Source organism: Falco cherrug, chromosome 2 (genome assembly GCF_023634085.1).
Source record: "Falco cherrug isolate bFalChe1 chromosome 2, bFalChe1.pri, whole genome shotgun sequence".
NCBI classification, from domain to species: domain Eukaryota; kingdom Metazoa; phylum Chordata; class Aves; order Falconiformes; family Falconidae; genus Falco; species Falco cherrug.
In genome coordinates this window covers 79,553,580-79,575,527 of record NC_073698.1, presented here as the reverse complement: position 1 = coordinate 79,575,527, position 21,948 = coordinate 79,553,580, and the positions used below count along the sequence as shown (strand labels likewise).

At 46.4% G+C, this 21,948-nt stretch overlaps 1 protein-coding gene across 2 annotated transcripts in view; it reads left to right on the top strand.

The window, feature by feature from the left end:
- Positions 1-9,564: 9,564 nt before the first annotated feature.
- The window catches only part of C2CD2 (C2 calcium dependent domain containing 2), a 42,471-nt gene continuing 30,087 nt past the window's right edge, over positions 9,565-21,948 (top strand). Inside the window, exons 1-2 of one of the 2 annotated variants that reach the window (XM_055703403.1) lie at positions 9,565-10,001; positions 12,143-12,241. In XM_055703403.1, coding sequence (XP_055559378.1) covers positions 9,720-10,001; positions 12,143-12,241 — 381 coding nt within the window. In that variant the 5' untranslated portion in view covers positions 9,565-9,719. The remainder of the gene's footprint in view (positions 10,002-12,142; positions 12,242-21,948) is intronic. The other variant, XM_055703402.1, reaches the window with a different exon arrangement.

Sequence of the window (21,948 nt, the reverse complement as noted above, 5' to 3'; positions counted from 1 at the left end):
TAATGGCTTTTTGTTTGTTTTAGTAAGTGCCCCACTGAACCTTTTACTGGAAAATACAAGATAATCAGCTGCTCTAGGCAATCTCTTGAAAACTTAAGCACAGCCCAAATTCTGATTCCTATGCAGTCAGTGATTAAAATGGGACTTTGTGGAAGCAAGGTTACATCAACTGAATATCTCTTTCATCTAAAACTGGATTGAACCAGATGTTTGAAAATACATGGTCAGGAATGTTTATGGTGTTTTGCAGTGCTCTCATCGAAAGCAGTTTTGCTGCATGTATTTACCTCTTCAGAAACCCCTGACTGGGAACGTAGTGTGTGGAATGCAGAAAATGATCCCTGTATCTTTTGGGAACAGGGTCTACTAGACTCCTCTCTTCAAAACAGTTGAGACCTAGCTTTGAAAACTCTTAGGCTGGTTTTCTCAACTTCTGGGACTCCACATTTGCTGTCCTTTGCCATTTTAAATTTGTGCAGTTTGGTTGAACCCATTGACTCACGTTTAATAGAGGAGACAAAGTCTCAAGAGTTAATCTCCAGGAAGTTTCATAAAAATCACTGACCAGGTAGCAAAGAATCTTAGTGGGAAGGATAAGATTTGCAGCAAGAGCATGGTCTGAACAGTTATCTGTGCCTTTTTCCCCAGAGTTTGTCACTGTGTGCATGTGTACTGTCTTGTCAGAGTAAGTGGGGCAATAGGGTTGAAAGGGCACTCCAAGCTCAAGAGGATTTTGGCCTTTGATGCTCTTTAAATCTCTTTGAAAACAGAGGCAAAGGGCTCCTGGCCTGTCCTTCCATGGAGCCCTGGACGTCAGAAGTTAGGTGAGCTGTGGAAAAGGCACAGAGAGAGTGGAGAGCTGCTGTCTGACTTGTTCACAGAGTCATAAATCACCAAAGGTTTGGCTCCCTTTCTCCTTTCAGTGTAAGGAACTCCTCCAGCCCTTTCTGCGTCTCATTAAGATCTAAATACAGTTCTCTCACTGTTTCAGAGCAGATTAACATCTGCTTAAAAGCTTCACAGAAAATGTCTGTTCTAGAGACCATACAACCTATATTTGACATAAAAGTCAAGAAGCAAACCAAAATTATAAAAAGTTATGATAATACCATGAACATTGCACCTGTTTTCATGGCTATTTTTTGTTCTAATTCCAGCTGTCCACTTCTAACACAGTTGCTCTGCAAACAAATCCAGTAACGTTTACTTACTTTTCTGTTCATAGGATGTTTCCAATAATCACTCTTTCTTTAATATAGAAATAAAAACACTAACAGGATATTTTTTTCTATTAGACCTACATGGATAACATTTGTGTTTCCAGTCCTGAAATACTCTAGCAATAAAAATTTTCAAGGTGTTGGCTGCAATGGAGCAACATACACAACTTTTATTTCCTCTTCATTTTACATGTGTTGAAAGAGTACATTGAAAGCAAAGCCAGTTTCTGCTAACAAAGAAATTGCTTTAAATTGCCTCTGCAGTTTTGATACAAGCCTTAATAATTTCTTAATGTCTTGTCAGTCCAGGATCTAGCATGGGTACACCGCTTTGATGTCACGGAGCCCTGGTTGTAGTCGTTAGCTTAAGCTGATACTTGAGGGCACAGGCTTTCATCTGGCAAGATGCATCTCTCCAATGAAGTCCACTGGTGTTAAAAACGAGACAGTGATGAGGCAGTAAGACCTGCTGGGGTTACTAGCATCCAGGGATGCTTCTGGAAGGAAGAGACCATGCTGAAGTTTGCAGGCTCCACAGGCAGGTGTCTGAAGGGCAATGAGCCAGAAGAAGAGGTGGGAGAAAGTAGGATGACAGCAGCAGAAGAACTTAAGATATAGAAGAGAGCATGTTGTGGCCCTGCCAAAAACTAGAAAAAAATCGGCCTCTGTTTTAAAGTGTCATTTGTGATGAATATGGCTCTTGGGTTCCTGCTTTTTCCTTTCTTCCCTAATGAACAGCTAGGCTTTCCTGGGTTTTCACGCCTTTAACCCTTTTTGGCTGACAAAAACAGGATCCATTATGCTATAAAGTCTATGAAAGAGTTAAAGGGAAGAAATACTTCCCAAAAGGTTGTCTAATAGTATTTCCCCTACAGTCTTGCACTGGGGGATGTTTGGGTCCTCTTGAAAGGGGCTTTGAAAACTGCACATCCTGAGGGCTTCACCACGTGTGGCAGCTATCCCTGTGGAGATACGTTCACCGTTTCTCCACCTCGCCACCTGCACCTATGGTTGCTAAAAAGAGGGGGATCTAAAACCAGAGGAAAACCTACAGAACAGTATACACAGCTCTACTGACCACCATCCTACTTACTCCTTCCACAGCTGGCTAGTCCTTGGCTTCATGCACATCTCTTGCTCTGCAGGGCACATTGGGTGGCATCCAGTTTAATGGCAGAACAGACACAGCTGTTCTCACCAATAGGGGAAAAGAGAAAGATTTGCTCTCTGCAGGGCAGCCCAGGGCTGTGATTAACAAGGCTGTGATTATTTGCTGCTGCCTCTTCTTCACTCATCAATCAGCTGAGCAGCCAAATGCCACAAGATGGAAACTTAATTTTATTAGCTTGCATTCAGATTACTCATTTCAGGAGAAATTTGACTGAGGCAGATAAAGGCATGTAAATACAATTTTTAAAATCATGAGGGGGAAAAACTGTCAAAAAACCAGACTCTCACTGAGTCAGTCTGCAGGAGAATCACAGATAATAAAAATGAGACTTGAAATCGGGTAGTTTTTTCGCAAGTATTACTGTAAGGCTGAAGAGGGGGAGAAGCACCTAGAACCTTCATTTTACAGAGGTGATTCTATAACCTATTACATACCTCTAACACTGTATACAGGCCCTAGGAGGAACCAGAAACAAAAGGCTGCCCCATCACATCCACCTGAAGAGCTACACTTGAAAGCATCACTCCGAAGGTGAACCCCTCTCTCTCTATATATATATGTATATGTATGGTATGGTATGTACGTATATAAAAATGCATGTGAGTGTGATTAAATATAGCTCAGTTACATGGCAATTGCTGAGTTTCAGGAAAATTCCCTGTTAAGTCAAAGGCATGTTGCAACACACTTTTGTCTAAAAGTTGTTCTCTGGTATTGCTTCACTTAGCAGCATGGTTTCTGCCTAACTGACAGCTAGGAGTGGAGAGATGAGGCGCATCTCCAGACTCTTGAATCCTTGGTGCCCTGTTGGGACTGCCAAGGAGAGGCCAGCCTATCGCAGTGGTTTCTACAGTGCAGACAGTCGTCTAAGGAAATGCAAGAGCATTATTTGTAGCTTAACACCTGTTATGATAACGTGTAGCCAACACACTTGAACAAGGGACAATGGCTTTAAACTAAAAGAGAGTAGATTTAGATTAGATATTAGGAAGAAATTCTTTACTGTGAGGGTGGCGAGACACAGGTTGCCCAGAGAAGTTGTGGCTGTCCCATCCCTGGAATTGTTCAAGGCCAGGCTGGATATGGCCTTGAGCAACCTGGTCCAGTGAGAGCTGTCCCTGCCTATGGCAGGGGGGTTGGAACTACTTGATCTTTAACGTCCCTTCCAACCCAAACCATTCCATGACTTTATAATAACATGAACTCATGACTGAAGAGTTAAAAACTTTTTACCCTTTGCAGGTGCCATAATACATTGCATTCTCCATCAGGTAACTGGCAGGATTTGCATAACCATCTTGTCCATGAGCCCATACCTGTGTGCTCCAGACTCAAGGTGGTTTAGCCTTAGTGCAGTACCTGCGGGGGTGTGCTCTGGGGTGACGTGCAACACAAAATTGGTACATGCCTTTGGATTTTCTTAGCTGTCTAGCTGAGTTGGAGCCTTTTCACTGTTCTAGAGGAAGGCATGGGTTCTGAGATTTTTCAAAAGCTTTTCTTTTATTTCACACTCTTCCTATTGATTTCCTACAACATTGCTTCAAATGCCTTTGCTCTCAGTCTAAAATTTGAAGATCTCTGTTGCTACCTACAGAGTCCTTTCTTTTTTCTGATGCCAGACATTCCCAAAGCCAGTTGGTCTTACTGTCCTCAGGCATGTGTCTGAAGGGCATACAAGTATTTGTACTGCATGGGAGAGGCACCCGTCTCTGGGAAGTCAGCATCTCCTGGGCTGGAGACCAAGATTTAGAAAGAGAGGTGGGAATCTCTCCAGTAGTGCCTTGGCAGGAGATTCTTCAGCTCTGTCATGGGAATGGGAAGCCTTAGCCATTTGGACACAATGTTAACTCAGTCTGAATTAACCCATGGGCAAGAAAGTTGCTGTGGTGTCGCTGGAATCCCCCATCCCGCCTGGAGTGCCTGGAGTGCCGTCCCTGGGGGAGCCGCGCACAGCCCGCTCAGGAGCCTGCATCCCGGCGCCTCCCCCTCCGGGGGTACTTGCGCTCTCTGGTGGAGAGAACGTAACTGGCTCCCGCAGGTGAAAATCAAGGAAAAAAAAATAATAAAAGCTTGTCTGTCCTGTTTTAGTTTCTAAAAACTTACGGTATTTTACTGAAGTCTAGTAAAAATATTTTCGAAGAGTCATCACCATAGAAAAAAAATACTCTCAAAAATATTTTCCCTTCTGCAGTGCCAGACAGAAGTGGTAAAAGACATGATCAGCAATTCCAGACAAAATTTCTGTTGTTAGCCTTTGTTCCTTTCGCAGAATCACGACCACTTAGGAGTAGATTATTTACTGGATATTAGAAAAAGTGGAAAGTGTGATCCTACAGAGAAAAGCAAAATAGTTATAATATGACAAAATTATAGCAGACTTCTAAAACTAATGGGTGGAATACTGGTGTGCTATGATGAACACAAACATTATGGTGCCATTATCTGTCTGCTTTCTCATGTTTGTTTTTTTTTCTTCCTTTGTGTCCTGGATTCCAGGTTAACCCATGACACTTTGACAGGCTGTATTTCTGGTACATGAATGGCTTCAAAAGAAAGTACAAGTATCCAAGGCGTATCAACTTGGGTCCACGCTTGCCCTAACAGAATTGAAACATAGCTTTGCAGTTTTACTTTATATCTGAATACATAATTTGAAATTATGATTGGTCAAAATAAAGCATTGTGACCCATTTGTTTTGAAACTTAGCCAATTTGTCAACAATTATATTCATGGGGTACGGTTGTTTCTTCAAGGTTTTTTTTAGGACCAGGCCTGTATATTAATAACACATATAATAACAAAGATATAAGAGCAATTTTCTGATCTAATGGAAAACTCAGGTCCTGGCAGAATGCCTTCTTAAGCACTTAAAGAGATGTAGGCATTTGGGCAAAGAACTAAATGACCAAAATGAATTGAAGTTTTTCTACTATGAGGTCATGGAGGACATACTACTTTTTCTTCAACAGAGACTGGTGTTTGGATGGATCAGATATCTCCTGTTTTTGCAAAAGAACCAAAAATAAGAGCAATTAGTCAAAGTGAAGATCAAATGATATCATCATCTTGGAGCCTTTTTTCTATGGAACAAGATTCCTTCATTAAGAAGAGGATGTTCTCTGGAAGACACAAGTTGGGTAGAGTTATTCCAGATCAAGAGCCAGCTGAGTCTCCTTGCCCCCACGCTAGCTCCTAGTTATGAAAGCTTGCTTACTGGCACCTCCTTGGTGCCAGACTGCTGACCATCTTCTAATAAGACTTCTCTGGGCATCCCACCCGACCCTTGTTCCAGCTCTCTGCACACCCATCACTCTTTCTCAGACAGCTGTCACAAAGCAGAGGACAACTCTTCTGGTATGTCAGGTCACATGAGACAAAATGGGTCACATGCTGAATATCACCTAGAAAGGGGCTACAGAAGACAGACTGGAGAGTACATATAAGGGCAGGAGCAAATGGAGGAGCTCATCTTCTGGCTTTAGCATTGTGCCTTTCTTTGCCCCACAGCTCCTGAGCCAACTTGCCACATTCAGCAGGTAGAAAGACATGCCTGTTACCTGCCTCTGGCACAGCAGGTAAAAAAGTGGGAGAGAGGCTGAAATACCACATGTGAAAGGGGAAATGGTCCCCTTTTCCATGAAACGTTACATGCCGAGGGGTCACATTTCAGGTCTACTTCTGCCAGCTGAGCTGTCAACGAAGAGAGTGCAGTGGTATCACCTCACTCTGACTGTTAACCTAGCAAAATCTCATGATGAAGATGTGGGTTTAGTCACCTCACAGGTAAAGGCAGCATCACAGAGTCCTGGAACACTGGAAAAAACTCAGCTGGGCAAAGTGCAGTTTTCCCAAACTAAGCATCTCTTACACTATTATGCTGTCCTGACAAAGCACTTGTTTCAGACTTCATGTTAGACTGCATGCACGGCCTCTTATGAACCTTCTCTTCACATGTGTAAAACTGGAGCTCAGAGGCAGAGAATTAGTGGGAAAGGTTTGGATTGATTTTATCTCTGTGCATTGTAATTGTATAACTGATCATTTAATTGCAGTGATTGAACCTACCGTGCTTTTTTTTTTTTTTTTTTTCTGCTTATGGCTTTACAAATGAAATTGATTAAATAACTGTGATCTCATTCTGCTCTCTTTGCTTGTATCTATAACATGGGACTTGGAGTAGTCTCGGATCTAGCACTTTCTGGGTGCTGGATCTGAGTGCACACACCCTGCTGTGTCCCACTCTGGCATACACATTTGCCTGTGCCAAGTCCAAGCCATCATTCCACCCACCTGCAACAAACCTGGAAAATTCAAACAAGTAGTCAAGGTCCTAAAATTCTGCCACATTCTGTCTGCAGGGTGGAAAAGAGCATTGCTGAACAGATGTCTGATGAAATTGGCAGCACTAGTTAATGGGTGAGATATTTCTTCGTTGTTCATGTGCCTAGGGTAGCTCTACCAGCAAAACATTCTAGCACAGACCAGGTCAGGGTAAGATACAGGCCTGCAATTTTCCTCTTGCCTTTCCAGCACAGAGTGAAATGGTTAACAAAATTCATGCCTGAGAGGACCAAAACAGGACATGTGAGGTAACCACAATGAATGATGCATTTATAACTCCCTTGTTCCATACCCTTTGTAAAATCAACTCTGTACCAATCACTTTACATTTTTTAAACTTGCTTTGCAACCATCACTGACAGAGATATATACTTGCTAATTAAAAGAAAATTTGGGGTTTGGGAAATACAGAAGTAGCTTAGTAGAAATACAGCACATACCAGAGCCTAGGAGCAAGTCAGAATCACTGTTCCCAGTTTCAAAAGTACACAGAATTATGAAAAATTACTTTACTAATCTCATCCCCAGAGCTATGCTTGGATAGGTAAGATCCTGAATGTTCAAAGGCCTATTCCAAGTTCACAGGTGCACAAAAAAAGGAAAATAGTTAATTATTCACTGCCACATATTTTTGCTATACTTTAAAAGTAAAAATGTAAAATATTTATAGTAACAAGATAGCTGATAAAGTTCTGTAAAAGAAAACAGTTCTTAATATCTCAGTATAAATTTTTACTCTTTTTTTTTTGTCATTTCACGTTCACTAATTAGCCTCACAAAATTCCTGCCAGTTAAAGAAAACTATCTACATGGCGTACGTGGGGAACTGAAATATGGGACAAACTAAGGGCAGTTTTGTCTGCCACAGTGCAGTGCTGTATAAGAAATCCCTGAGCTATCTGCAGACAAGATGGTACAGCAAAGATACCGGTTTGGATCTTAAAATGAGTCTGGTTAATCAATCTGGTCTCTCAGCAGGGTCAATTAACCTATGGACAGAGCTGTGCTAACATAGCAATATGGCTGTGGCTGTGGATCTCTGGAGATCGCAGCAGCTTGCTCCTTGGTGTCATGTAGGTGTACTCTAAACCACCCACCTGGAGTCAGGCAGGCAGCAGGCAGCTGGTCAGTGAATGGAGTGTGGGATTTCCCTGTGTCCCAGGCAAATACTTTGACCTCTGAGTAGCCCATTCTTCTTATGTCTGTACAGTAAACTAACTACAGCAGCTAAAAGTATGTTCTGGCCCTGTTAAGTTTGTAGCATATAGGCGCAAATGTGGACAATGTATTTACAACACAAAATGATCAAACTGCTTCTCAGGCAGCAACCTGTTCCTCCTCCCAGAGGCCTAGCCCCCATGTTCTAAAATACTGTGTTAAATGTTGATGTAACAGCCTTTCAGTGGCAGTAGCCTAAACCCAAATGGAGCAAGAGCTTCACTGCCAACCCTAATGACTTAGTGGATTGCGCAAAAAATACAAGTGAGGTTCATTGGCTGGAAGCTGCCATGGGTAAAGTCACCATGAAAGAAACAGCAGACAAAAGCAGAAGAAAAACAAGGACATGAACAGTGATGAGCTGATAAAGTAGCACTCTGAAAACCAAACAGGAACTTACTAAAAACGAATGTGACAGAATTCAAGACTGATGAGACTTTTATTTACTATCAAAAGATAATGTCCTCCCCTTTATCGCAAACCTCCTACTGATAACACCAGCCACTCAGCATGGTGTGCAGCATCAGCTCCGTATTTAGGCTCCAGGCCCCAGATCGCAATGAAGCACAGAACTGGTTTTCTTCTCCTTGCAGTGAGTTTGACATCCTGGGCAGAGGAGGTGAGGAGGCACCAGGAAGAAAAGGGAAGCTTGCGTTCGCCCTTTGATGGGAAGCAGAGAGAGAAATAAATCGCCTTGTAACCTCCTGCTGTCCCGCGGTGCTGTGGAGGGGTGCGCAGGGGCGCGAGCGCAGACCCACAAGTGTGGGCGCCCTGTCAGGCAAAGGGGTGCCTTCACAAAACGCTCGCTTGCTGTGAGGGGCAGCGTGGCCGCTTTATCCGCTGGGCTTTGCAATTCCGACATAAACTAGGTGAGTATGCCTCAGCCTATTGAACGGGAAGATTATCTGATTTTTTTATATTTTTTGGGGGGGTGGGGGGTTAAGGCCTGTTTTGTAACTGACTCCCACTGCCCACAGGCAGGCATTAACACTTGTATTGAGTGCAAAGATGTGAAGGGCTCTTCACATGACTTTTCATTTGCTGTTGTTGCTTAGTGTGCAAACGACATCAGTAAAACCTACTGATGTCAGGGGAAACCCTTTGTCGGAAGAAAAACAAGAAAAACGATGAGTTTGACACCTGCGCCTTCCCTGGCACTGCAAACGCCTTTCCTGCCCCACTGCCTCTCCCGCCCCACTGCCTCCACTGCAACGCCCCGTCCTGCCCGTCCCCGGAGGCGCTCCCCTCGCCCCGCGGGGCTCGCAGCACCGCCCGGGGCTGCCAGCGGTCCCTGCGGGAAGCGCCGGACGCGGGCGCACACGGAGCCGCCCGGCGGCAGCTGTCCCGGCCGCAGCCCGCGCCCCGGGCAGGCACCCCGAGCCCCGCCGTCCCCGCTGCCGCGGCCCGGGGCGCCCCCCCCACCCCGCAATGCTGCGGAACGCCGGGGAAGCCGCCGCCTGAGCGCCCCGCGCCGCGATCCCGGGCCGCCGCGCCGCCGCCTACGCCGGTAGCGCCGGGCAGGGGCGGGGGCCGGGGCCGCGGCCGGGTCGGGGCCGGGCCTCCCCTGGGCGCCCCGCCGGCGGGGGCGGGCCGGGCGGTGACTGCGCCGTGGGCGGGCGGTGCGGCGCGGCGCGTCCCCGGGCAGGGGGCCGGTCCGTGCCGCCGCTCCCGGCTCGGGCCCTGTGCGGGCTGCGGTCGCCGCTGCCCGGCCCCGCCGCCGTGCGCGCCTTGCTGGGGGCCGGTAGCGCGGCTCCCATTATGGTCAGCCATGGCGTGGCTGGCGGGCGGGCTGGCCGAGCTGCGCTGGTGCGCGCTGGTCGCCCTCTTCGTGGCGGCGCTGGCCACTCTGGCCGTCTACCTGGTGCAGTATGCGCTGCTGGCCCTGCGGCGGGGCCGGCCGCCGCCACCGCTGCCGCCGGCGCCGCGGCGGGACGAGCTGCTGGAGGAGGGCGGCTCGGTGCTGGCCTGGGCGCTGTCGCTGGGCAGCTGGCGGCGGCAGTGGCGGCGAGCCTGGGTGGCGGCGCTCAGCGCCGAGGCGGCGACGCGGGCGGTGAGTGCCGGGGACGGAGCTGAGGGCGGCGGGCGGGAGGGGAGCGGGGCAGCCCCGCCGCAGGGCCCGGCCGGGGCGCTCCGGGCGCCGCCGCCGGCCGCTCCTCCGCGCCCGCCGGGCCGGGGCTGGAGCCGGGGCCCTCCCGGCCGTGGGGCGTCCGACCGGGCCGGGCCGGGCCGCGGCGGGCGAGGGTGGCGTGTGCCCCTGTGCCGGCGGGGGCTCTCCCCGCCCGGGGCGGGGGGCGGCGGGGGGGCACTGGGACTGGCTCCACAGATCTGTCGGGGCGCTGCCAGGACAGCGCCTGCCTCTGTGTTACAGCCTCTCCTGTGCATAGGGCGGTGTGTGTGTGTGTATGTGCGCATATATACGTGCGCGTGTGTGCACAGATGTGTTTCCGTGTGAATGTGTATATCCGTATGTATACATTTGGTGGTGGCTTGGCAGGAATTTGCAGGAAGGGCCTGGCTGGGGGCAGGGAGCGGGTGCACGAGTGGGAGCAGGGAAGGCAGGGGGGGCAGCTGTGACCCTGGCCCAGGCAGCCGGTGACATCGCTCAGGTGCGGGCAGATGGAAACGACAGAAACTTCCCGGCCTTCGGTCGGTCCCTCAGCAAGTGGCTGCCAGAGCTGGGCTCCTTCATGTTCTCTTGGGCCAGGCTCGGTGTGACGCCGAGGGCTGGTGTTCTCCAGACAGCGGTGGGATGGTGGGCATCTCAGGTTTGGTCGGCTTGCTTTAAACCCAAGTCAGGTAAGGTGCACAGAATGTGGCACCCCCTCCCTTCCCATCCCGTCCCGCCCTTCTTGTGAAGGGCACAGCCTGGCATCCTGCTCATCGGTTTGCAATGGTATGCCCGGACCTAAGAGGCAAGGAGGTTAGGTGAGACCATGGCAACCTGATTCCCTGGTCCTGAGGACTGAACCGTTGTTGTGTCCGTGGAAAACGCTGAGGCTAAACTATCTAGGAAACAGCACGTACCCAGGCCTCTGCATTTGCGGACAGCCCCCTCCCTGGGTCTAGGAGGTTCCTTTGGCGGCCCCAGAGTGCTTTCTTCTTACTTGTCAGGGGGCAGCCTGGGCGAGAAGGAAGAGTGGGGCAACGCGTGTGTGTGAAAGATAAGGAAAGCAGGTTAATGCTTTCCAGACCTTACAACAAGTTAGAGCTGTGGAAAGAAAATGCCTTTTCTGCCCTTTCAAGTTGCATAGTGCAGCTGAGAAAAGCAGCATGGGTTGTGCTGAGAATCAGAAGTTTGTCTTGTGCTTGTGGAAGAGGAGAGCCCAGACAACTTGGATACAGGTGCTAGGAACTGAAAGTAACTAGAAAACAGCGGCAGCTTCCTGTCCCAGACCAGAGACCAAAGCCACTTTGACTGGGGCATGTGCACCCTCCCTCCCCAGGCGAACAGCTGGAGCCATCTCTTGCCATGCGTTCACTGCCTGGCACTGCAGCGTGGCGTTGCTCCCGCTGTCAGGCTTCCAAAACTATGTCAGCAGCCCACAGCTAAAGAAATTCCTGCGAGCAAAACAACCTCGGGTGACGAGGGAAGTGGCAATGACCACTTGGTGTGGGTAGCAGGTGAAGAATGCAAGTGCTGATGCCTCTGAAAGTGTTACCTCACTGCCAAAACAGGTATACGCCATCTTTTCCTTGCTGTCTATGTGAAGACTGAGTAGCTGTCATCACTGCCTGCTGTCATACACAACGAAGGACTGGGGAGGGGGTGGCTTCTTTCCTCTCTTCTGCAAGATGATATTTGGGGTTTCTCAGTTTCAGCATAGCCTAGGTCAGACCAAAACCACCTTTTAAAACTACAGCACTGATTAATCCTTACTCAAGAAGAGCAGTTTCACTGAACTCTGTCGCTGCTCACGGGCTTCACTCTGCACTGTGCTGGGTACCTTGATAGTCTGCTACAGAGAAAGATGACATGATTAGGCGCATAGTTATGTCTTAAGTATAGGTTTTCAGGCTCTACCCTGTATTATGTAGTGAGGTGTCATGCAATTAATACATACAAATGTTAACATACATTTGCAATTCTGTCTCCGGTTCTTCCAGGAACTTCACTGGCAGCGCTGTTTTATCACTTGTTTTCAAGCAGTGTGTTCGTCACCTAATGATGCTTCTTTTTTTCTTCTTTCTTAGGATTCACTGTTGCTTACATTTGAGGAAGATGACCCACCAGAACCACTTGAGCTAGAAGTTAAACAAGTTGTTAGTATTGTAAAGTCAGCTCAAGAGAAGGTAAAGTTTTGTTTTGTTTCAGTTGCATGGTTTTGTTTTACTTTTTGGGCAGGAAATGTTAACTTCTCTTATTAGCATCAGTGGGAGTTTTATTTGCCAGTACTTCTGTACCCTTGATCAAAGTTTGTCAACACTGGTAAGCGGCTGCCTCTCTAATGAACCTGTGCAGACTCTTTGCATTGATTCACTGCTTTTGCAAATCATGAGCAGAATGGGCTCCAAAGCTTCTACCACATGAACAATAACGAGTGTGATGCCAGGTTTATAGGTACGCCTTCAGTGTACTCATAGAGCAGCCTTCTCCCCCCACCCCCATGATTGGTACAATGGTTCCTCATCCTGTTGCTGAAGTGTGGGGTGGAGACTCCATGAAGAAGGAAAGTGATAATTCTCCTCTGGGACAGGAAAACATCTTTGCCTTTTGCTGTTTGCGGGGCTGATTACAAGTTTGCTTTGAGTTGGGTAAGGATCGATGGAACAGGGGCAAAGTCCTGAGAGTGAAGTCTTGACTCTACTGAATCCAGTGTTCAGTGGGGAGTGAATGGTCTCTTTCTTCCTCTCCCACCCTACATACTCGGAAGTGGTTTAGTACATGGAAAATTAAGATAAGGCAGAATGTGGCTCTTGGAACAGAGGAAAAATGCATTAAAAGGGGAAAAAAAAGTTTGTATGCTTATTAGCCATGACAGCTTCTGCATATTCATTCTAGTGTCTATAACTACTAGTCACACCTGAACTGAGGCTCAGCTTTAGGCACCTGTATCGAATTAGCCTAATGCTTTTCTTACAGTTTTGCTTTGTTATTTTGGTTTGCTTGTCGAATTTAGGTGTTAAGCAGCTCTACTATGATTCCTTTGAAACCTATGCATGCTTATCTGCCTGATACACAACTTACAGGCACACCCTGATTGGTGGCAGCTGGGTATTGCCAAGAAGTAAAGTTGTGCACTTGTTCTCTCTCTCTTCCTCTCCACCCTGCACCCCAGCAGTGCGGCTAGAGAGACTGGAGTTGGTAGGGCCGTAGAGTTGCCGCTAGTGTTACTCTGTGCCACTAGAAGACACCACGGTGGGAAATTATAAGGAGAGGGTACTGCTAGGCCTAAAAAGTGGTGTGCTGCATAATGTGTGAAGCCAGCAACCAAGGGAGATCTGCTACAAATAAAAGTCAGCAATTAACAGGACAAAACCCATGTATCTTGCAGTGCGTGTCTAAAATGTTGCTGGAACGGCTGCAAATGTGTTTGCATGGGAGATGACCAGGAGGTTTTGATCTGCTGGCTGCCCCTGGTCAGTGTCGAAATTCAGGGCCAGCTCTGTGCTGAGTGCTGCCTGTGGCTAGACCGCGATGAGAGCAGCATCTCAAGGCTAAAACCTGCTTTCGTCTTGCTGGCATGCTAGAACCAAGGCACAACACTGCAGTCCTGGATTTTCCTAAAGTTCTGTTGTACCGCTGGGAATGTCTCTGCTGCAGTCCTCAGCTAACTTCTGTGTTGTTTAACTGTAGATTCCAACAGCTGCTGTAGCAGCAAGGTATTTTAGTGCCCGCTGCACCCCATGGGCACCTTAACCTGCTGTGGCAGCAGAAGGTATCAAGTGCTGGCTCCACAGCAGCCTCAGCCTGAGGAACTGCTCCCTGCTGTAGGGCTGTTTTCTTGCGCTCCTTTACCTGTGGCTTTGCAATCCAGCACCCTCCCTTGTACAGTCTCTGGTCCTTGGCTGGCTTTGGCTTGAGCCATTTCAGTATGTTAATTGAGCTGTTATACTGTAGCCAACAATCTAATGCGGTTTTGCAGCAGCTTAAACCAATATAAGCACATATAAAACTGTATCTGATTAAAACATGTTTGCTTATGTAAACTGGGTTGTTCTGAACTGTCCCAAAACCCATTTCCATAATCTTTTGCACAGCTGCTGGAAAAATTTCTCTGAATTATTCTCACTCCTTCAGTTAAGATACAACCTGAGTATTTGTTTGGATTGCAGTATACAATAACCTTAGAGTGGCACTCTGGTAGCTACTTTCCCTCCTTCCTTAAGTGTATACCTTTCTCTAAACACCTCAGGAGTCCTCTCATATAGTAATTGTCTCTTTTACATATTCCTCAAGTAATACCAAGGGTCCAAAGGTGGTGTTTTTGTGGTGTTTTCTTCCCCCTGCCCTTACTCTTCAAACTCTTAATCTTTGCACATGAAATTGAAATATCTCTGCAGCTTGTCCAAACCCAAACTTCTGATGCATGTTTGTAACTCACTGCTGGTGCAACTGGCTCTGAATGTAGTTTGCGACCATATGCTGCATGTTTATCAGTGTTGTAGCATCCCACAGAGCTCTGCCCATGCCTGAGGCATCAGCTGGCACAAGCCTCTTTTCCTGCAACCGGTTCAACATGCTGCTTTACTTGTAATCTGTATGGCAAGAGCATATAGGTACCTTGGTTCAGCAGCCAGGGCTTGATTTATTGCATGTTGTTTCAAATATGTATTTGACCTTGCATCAGAGAGGTTGTGGTCATCAAAGGAAGTGGAGGATTGAGGGTGAGAAATCAAAATAGCAGTAAACATGGGATATGTAATACTTCAACGCAGCTGTATGCTTATAGAGCCCTGTGGTATGTCTTTTGTGGTGGGTGGTCCTCTGTCCTCTTGAATGCTGGGCCATGGAGCACTGCCAGGTGACGAGCCTGCCTGGTGCTGGGAGCAAGCCTCCTGCCCGGGAAGTCTTGCTATGAAACAATACGGCATTGCCAGCCAGACTGTAATTACGATGTTACTTCTGACAGCCCTGTTTATGACCAGGACACAGGGTAACACTTGTAATCCTTAGGTATATACATACTGTCCTTGCCTTAAGAAAGCTGGAAGTTGTAAAACTGTTGTACACTTCACAGTGCAGTGCTGCAGACATGGTTGGGGAAGCCACTGATTGTCAGCTTTGCCAGTGCTGTTGTGCTAGGGACAGAGCTCTCTGTGGCTGAAGGTTACACCACACTGCTTCTTGACAAAGCCTCTATTTATACATCGCCTTCACTCCAATTTTGGGCCAGAGCCTAAACATATAGAATGAAGTGGCCTGTTTTCATTGTGTGGTGTTGGTGGTTTTGTTTTAATAAAGTAAACATTAGGAATATTCTTAGCTAATTCTGCCGGCCTTTCCATTACTGCAGTCTGTTTCCAGAGGCTTTGAACTTCACAACAAAAAAGGCAACAAAAGATGATTCTCTTGTTGGGGACTTGGCACAGAGGGTTTTGAACAGAGCAGGCTACAACAGAAGTCTCCCTTCTTTTCCTGCTTCATGCTTAAGTAGAAAAGGGTTAAATGCCCTTAGAGTACCATTACTTTAATATGTGATAATATGTTTCTATACAAGGAATGACTGTCGTGGATCACAACATGCAACAGTAAATATGAAAGCTTCATTAATTTTTCTGTGAGACTTCAGACAAGCGTGTAGGTGTCTCTAGAGATGCGTTCTGCCCTGAGTTGCTCCAGGAATGGGTTTGGTGGACTTGGCAGTGTTAGGTTTACGGTTGAACTTGATGATCTTAAAGGCCTTTTCCAACGTAAATGATTCTATGATTCTGTGAATCTGGCTGAGGGGAATGGTGGAGAGAAAGGGGGACTGTTTTGCAGGCTTGTGAGAGGTCCTGTTTTCTGCTGAGCTGTGCAGCATGCCTGAAGAGGCCTTATTCACCCACACAGCTGTCGTAGCTTCAGCTTGGCATCACTTTGTCTGCAGCCACCCTGCTGTGAGCTGGCAGCCTGTGTTTGTGCCACACTGGGGCGTCGCGGCTTCCAGTTCCAGTTGCTTTGAAGCAGGTAGAGACGTTTTGCAGCAAAGGCTGCTTTCTGCTTCGGGAAAGACTGGATTCTCATTGTAACCGCTCCAGTACTAACTGGGATCATTCCTGGTTATGTACATATGTTATTTCTGATTATTTTTGGTCGGGGGAGCTGCCCTGACCACCATGTGCAGTTCCTATTGTCTTCTAGCTCCCTTTTGTGCTTGAAAAGCAGTCCCAGAGCTTTGCTGCTTTAATGTCAGGGTTTTTTTTTTACAAGACTAGGTGGAATCATGGCCCATGCAGGTTTTTTTTTTCTTGGTGGTTTTTTTTGTTTTGTTTCTATATTCATATAATCCTTTATTCTTAATGTATTTACTTTTCTTCCATGCTGCTTGCTGTCAGTAAATATATTGGGAAGGAATTATATTTCCTTCCAGCCTTTGTTTAGCTTGGCTAAGTAAGTTGTTCCTTAAGTCTCCTTTCACAATGTTGTCGTACCTTGTAAGTCAATTCTGTGCACCCATTCTTTGCAGCAGCTCCAGTTAAATCCATTTTCTCGAACTTGGTGGCTGAAGTGACACCCGGCTTTGCAGGTGAGGTCTCACCATGCAAGGAGATTACTGCTTCTTTGTGTCCCTGAAAGTACTTGATGTGTTTTAGGCTTCCAATCTGCCTCTCCCATGGCTGCTTGGTGCTGTGACTGACAATGTATCCAGTTCGCTCTTCCCTTGGTGTTCTCCCGGTGATAAGCTGCTCTCTGCCTAAGCAGGATTTGTTAATTCTCATACACACATGTTCTGTACTTTGAATTGCATTTATCTTCTAGTCTTCAAGGTCTTTCAGCTTTTCTGTGATGCCCTAATCTTCCTTTATATTACTGCTTCCCAGCTTGCTTTCCTCAGCATCACTCTTACTTTCAGATTTCTCCTGAGGGGTTTTGGATGTTAACCACACAATAGGTTGTGTGCCTGACAGGCTCCTTTGTAAGTTGCCTCCAGCTTTCACCTCCCTTGTTCACTGTACTGTCCTTTTACTTTCAAGCACATCTCCATTCACCTTAACATGGGAATGGTGAAGTATAAGCTTAATTATCAGTGGGGTGGCCCTACTAAAATAGACAAGACAAGATAATGGATCTAACCTACTTAAGAACTGAGCGTCTTGTTGAAGGAAGACATCAGACCGGGGATTTGTTTGCTTCAGTGGAAATAATACTGGGTTTGGCCCTGCCAGGTAGCCTGCCTGTCTTCCTGCTGCTACTGCAGTTGTGGGTGGGCCTCCTGTAGGCTTGTGCCACATCTGCCAGCTTGGTACAGTGGTCAGGGATGCCTTAGCACCCCAATGGCATGACGTGCCTGTGTTTTTCTCTCCAAGCTGCTGTAGCACAAACTGGCAAACCTCTCCTATGTGTTATTGTCTTCTGTTGGTCTCCATATCTTCACTATGCTGTCTCTCAAATGGTTTGTAAAGGCTTGTGTGTTAGTGAGACCAAACTAGCAAGTCTATTTTTGGTATTTATTTATTTTCCCCCTTCTTAAAAGTAAGTATTGCTTTCGATCCTCGCACCATTTGATATTCACTGAACTTGTTAGACATATTGAAAATTCTTTCTGTCCTGTCTCTTTGTACTCGCTACTTGTTTTATCCTCCCTCCCCTTTTTTCCAATTCTTTGAACTTGTACGTATATGGATCTCAAAGGAGTGGATACATTCACATTTTATCAGTTTCTGCTTTGTTGTTGCTGACGTGGTAACTCTCTCTCCCCTGTACTCATTCCATCACTCACCCTGCTTCACCCTGGTGTTTACCATTGTTTTTTAAAACTGGTCTATGGTTATGTCATTATATTTGCTGGCAAATTCGCATTGATACTGGCTTCTAAAAATCTGCCCCTAGCTGTGGCAGAGTTAGATGTTGCATTTGTCTTCTTCCCTGTGGTCTGCGTCACTGGTAAACTGCTTGGGTAAAGAGGGAATGGTGGAGAAGCTAGAGAAACCCCCTCAAAAAGTTGATGCAATAGGCTCTGGTAACCAAGGAAGATCATGTAATTCTTCTTCTGAATTTTCTTATGGTGAGGTTTTAAGCTGAGCACACAAACTGTCTGTGTGGCCATTGACAAGATAAGTTTTCCATGCCAAAAAAAGAGCCTTCTCCTTCTCAGAGCAGTACTCCCAAATGTGGGAAAAATCTAATAGCATACTGATCCATGTAGTTGAGATCAAGGCAGCTTTCACTGTGTGGCTGACTCACGGAGTATACTAATTTTCTTGTGAAAAGATTTGTATTACTTGAATACTATTGAGTAACCTCAAGTAACTTGTTCTTTCTGGAAATAAATACCAAATGCAGTAAAACTAATTTCCTTCCAGAAAAAAAGGAATCAAGGCTTATAATGCTGAGGGTTATACACATGCATGTGGTGTGGTTGTGGCCTGGGGAGGGTGAAGAAGACCTTCTCTGGTAGGGCTGTGAGAACTTCCCCCTGACGCCGTGGCCCTTCACCCTCCCTTGGCCATGGGACAAAACCTGCTGTGGCGTGTGGAAGGGGGAGGAAGGAGTAGTGAAAAGGCCATGTGTAATGCACAGATCAGTGGGGTGCCAGTGCCAAAACGGAGACCTCAAGGAGAAGGGGACACCACGTGTCAGGAGCAGAGCCATTGTGGTGCTCCTTGAGATGAAACGGCTTCCACTGCTACTTCAGGAAGGAAAGAAACTGAAATTTTGCAGCTCTATCCAGAGGAACCACAAAGGGAAAACATCAAGATATACAGGGGGCAGGCAAAGCAGGAGGAAGGGCTTTCGCAGCTGTGGGTAGACAAGTTTGAACACTTTTTCTTGAGAAAAATATTTGCCTAACTGTAGTGCTTTTTCAGTCTCCTTTGTTCGTGCAGAATTATTTTTTTTTTAGGATAATTGTACTAACAATTTTAGGTACATATAAGGAAGGTGTGTTACAGCATCTGCAGCTCGTTGGAGCCAGGTGCCTGTGTTGGGCAGATGGGGAACAGAGCCCAGCCAGGTCAAGGAATTCAAGGAGTTTTGCCACAGCAGCTCACCCACATTGTAGGCTAGTGCAGTCAGGGATGGAGGCAGGCGAAGGGGGGCGGTTGGAGGGTGTTGAGGTGATAGCAAGAATAACCCTGGCGTGGGGGTGATCAAGTGCCAGGAGTCAGCTGAGTGTGAGGAGGGGTGGTGGAGTGCTGAGGAGGAGCAGGGGCACAGCTTACTTGAGGAAGAGCTGGGAATCCCTTCTGTGGGAGATCCCCCAAGTTCATGGAGAGACCTTCCTTAGCTGGTGAATGGGATGTTTGTGCCGGGGGAAGCTAAAGCTATGGAGGTGCTGGAGGGAGAAAATGCCTTGGTCCTGCTGGTACAAGAGACCTGGTTGCTTTGTGCTGCTGTTTCATCTCACCCTATTTCTGCTGATTTAGGAGGTCTCGTCCAGATGTAGGATAACAAAAGAGAGCTAGGTTGTGACTCCTCTGGGAGTCCAGAATTAGCTGGCCACAGCTGCTGTGCGGTGGTGCAAGGGCTTAATTTTTAAAAAGCAATTTGTTGTAAAAATGACAAGTTTTCTAGACTCTGAAACACAAAGTGTTGATGAATAGGGGTGTCCCTGTTAAGGAGGAGTGGGAGAGAGAGATGGGGAAGATAAATGAAGTTGAAGAGCAATTCTCTTCCGATCAGCCCACATGCTACTGTTTTCTTGTGAACTTCTATCCTTCCTCTTTCTCTCCCTTGTCAACCAGAAAGTGGTGCTTTGCCTGACCCTCCCTTCTGCTGCTCATCATCTGTGCAGAGAAAATCAATTTGAGGAAGCAGGTTGAATGGGGGCATGGAGGAAGAGGAGCATAGCACAGGAGGCTTCAGTATTTTTCTTCATGTGGCTATTCTGGGGAAAATGGCCTACATATTTCTCCTCTGGTCTGTCAAAATCATCCGTTACACTTCTAGAGGAATGTCACTTAAAAAGGGAAGTGACAGTTGTGTTATCTTTAATCAACTTCTCACCACTTGTGGCAGCATCTTAGATGAAAACCAAATCACTTTCTCTTCAAATTCTATTCTGGAATTCTGCTTCTGTCAGTATTCTGACTGCATAATCTATCCCACTCCCAGAACAAAGGGATTCACCTGATATGAAGACATATGATTTTTCATTAGCAAATGTAGAACCCCATACCTTTTTCTGACTGGATTAAAAATTAACAGACTTCTGTACCTGAAGACCATAGTTATTTTAATGAAACTGAGGGGAGGAGGGAAGTAGAATTGGTAGATAATTTTGGCAGAAAATAAATTAATCAAGCAGACTAAAAGCCCAAACCCTACTGGTTTGGACTCCTAAAGTAAAGGTACAAATACAGAAAAAATAGATTTAGCATCTCTTGACAAGGTGTAGAAAGAAGAGTGAAATTTCCAGCACCTGCAGTGTTTGTTTCCATCCTTCACTTAGAAGTAAACATGATTAGGAAAAAAGAGGCACGTGAACTTATCTACCAACTCTCCTGCCACACTCTTTTTGTTTAAACAGAAAACAACTGTGTACTTGGCAACCTGGCTCTTAGACATCCAGAAATTCCAGATAAATGGGTCCACATCGCATATACAGCAAGTCCAACTTGTTCTGAATGCACTGAACTACTTATGCATGTGTGAGTGAAATGCGCGTGGATGAGAAACCACTGCATTTAGGGCATGCAATTGTCAAGGGCTTTTGCATCAGGCCTGTCCTTTTCCCTCCTCTGCCCTTGAAAAAGAGGGAAGAACCTATTAATTTTTCAAGTCTTAAAAGAACAACCATGCCAATCCATCCTTGTGAATGAAAGGAGTGATTGTGATTCTGTGTTTCAACTCAACTACAAGTAAAATAAGCAGCCTAGGCTCTTTGGTCTTGTTACCTTTTAAAAATGATTAAAAATTCTTTATGTTGTATCATAGTAGTGGGTGTTTGTGTTGATTATGTGGAATTAAGGGTCAGAAATCACTTCCAAAGGAATTTAGACCTTGTGGAAGGGGAGAGTGAGGGAAACTGCTTTGTCCACTTCTGAACTGTAATTTGCAGAAGACAAACCTGAAAAGGCAAATCTTGTTGCTTGTGGGTGTGGTTGGGATTTTTATTTGTTGTCCATCCCCTCCCCCTGCTCCTTTGTAATTAAGTCTCTACCTTAATGGATGTGCTCTGAAGCCCTTGATAATGCTCTGATCCTTCTTAAAATGTGTGCTATAGAGCCGAGGGAGATGAAATACATTTAAGGAGAGACTGATAAGGATCTTCTGGAAGGTACATGATTAATTTTAAAGCCTTCAGCTTCTATTCCAGTGCCCGTAAGTGAAGCAATAAGTGTGCAAATATAATTTAACAGCATGAATACTGTTTCCGTCAAACAAATCTTGGCGAATTATTTGTCTGTGCATTGCATTAACCTGGTTAGCTTTGCCTGAGTCAGTCTAAGGAGGGCTCAGCTATCCTTTCCAACAGTGGAGCTGTGGGGACGGTAACTACAGAGGGACAGTGACAAGCAGCTGTCTTCAACCAGCAAAGTTGTTTGCAAAGTGAGCTTCTCTCCCTGGTGTAATGAGTGATTTCTGACTTACGTGCCTGGGGCTTTCTTGTGCCACGAGGTGCTTTCTGCACAGTCCGGGAATTTTGCACAGCAGGTCCAGCACCTGAGTCAGTTTGCGGAGGAGAGGGAGGAAAAAACATTTGGTGTTTGTAAACTCAGTGTGATAACAAGTTAATTAGTGCTCAGAAAAGTGAGGGAGTGTATTCAACAAAGTCTATTGCAGTCAAGTAGCATACAAAACTTTTCCCAGATACTTAGCTGTGTCACCAAATTTCAGGGCCTTTCTTGGTTCGGTCAAAGACTTGAATAAACTTTTAAAGGCTCCTGCCCCTTTCCACCCCACTGGAACAGGAATT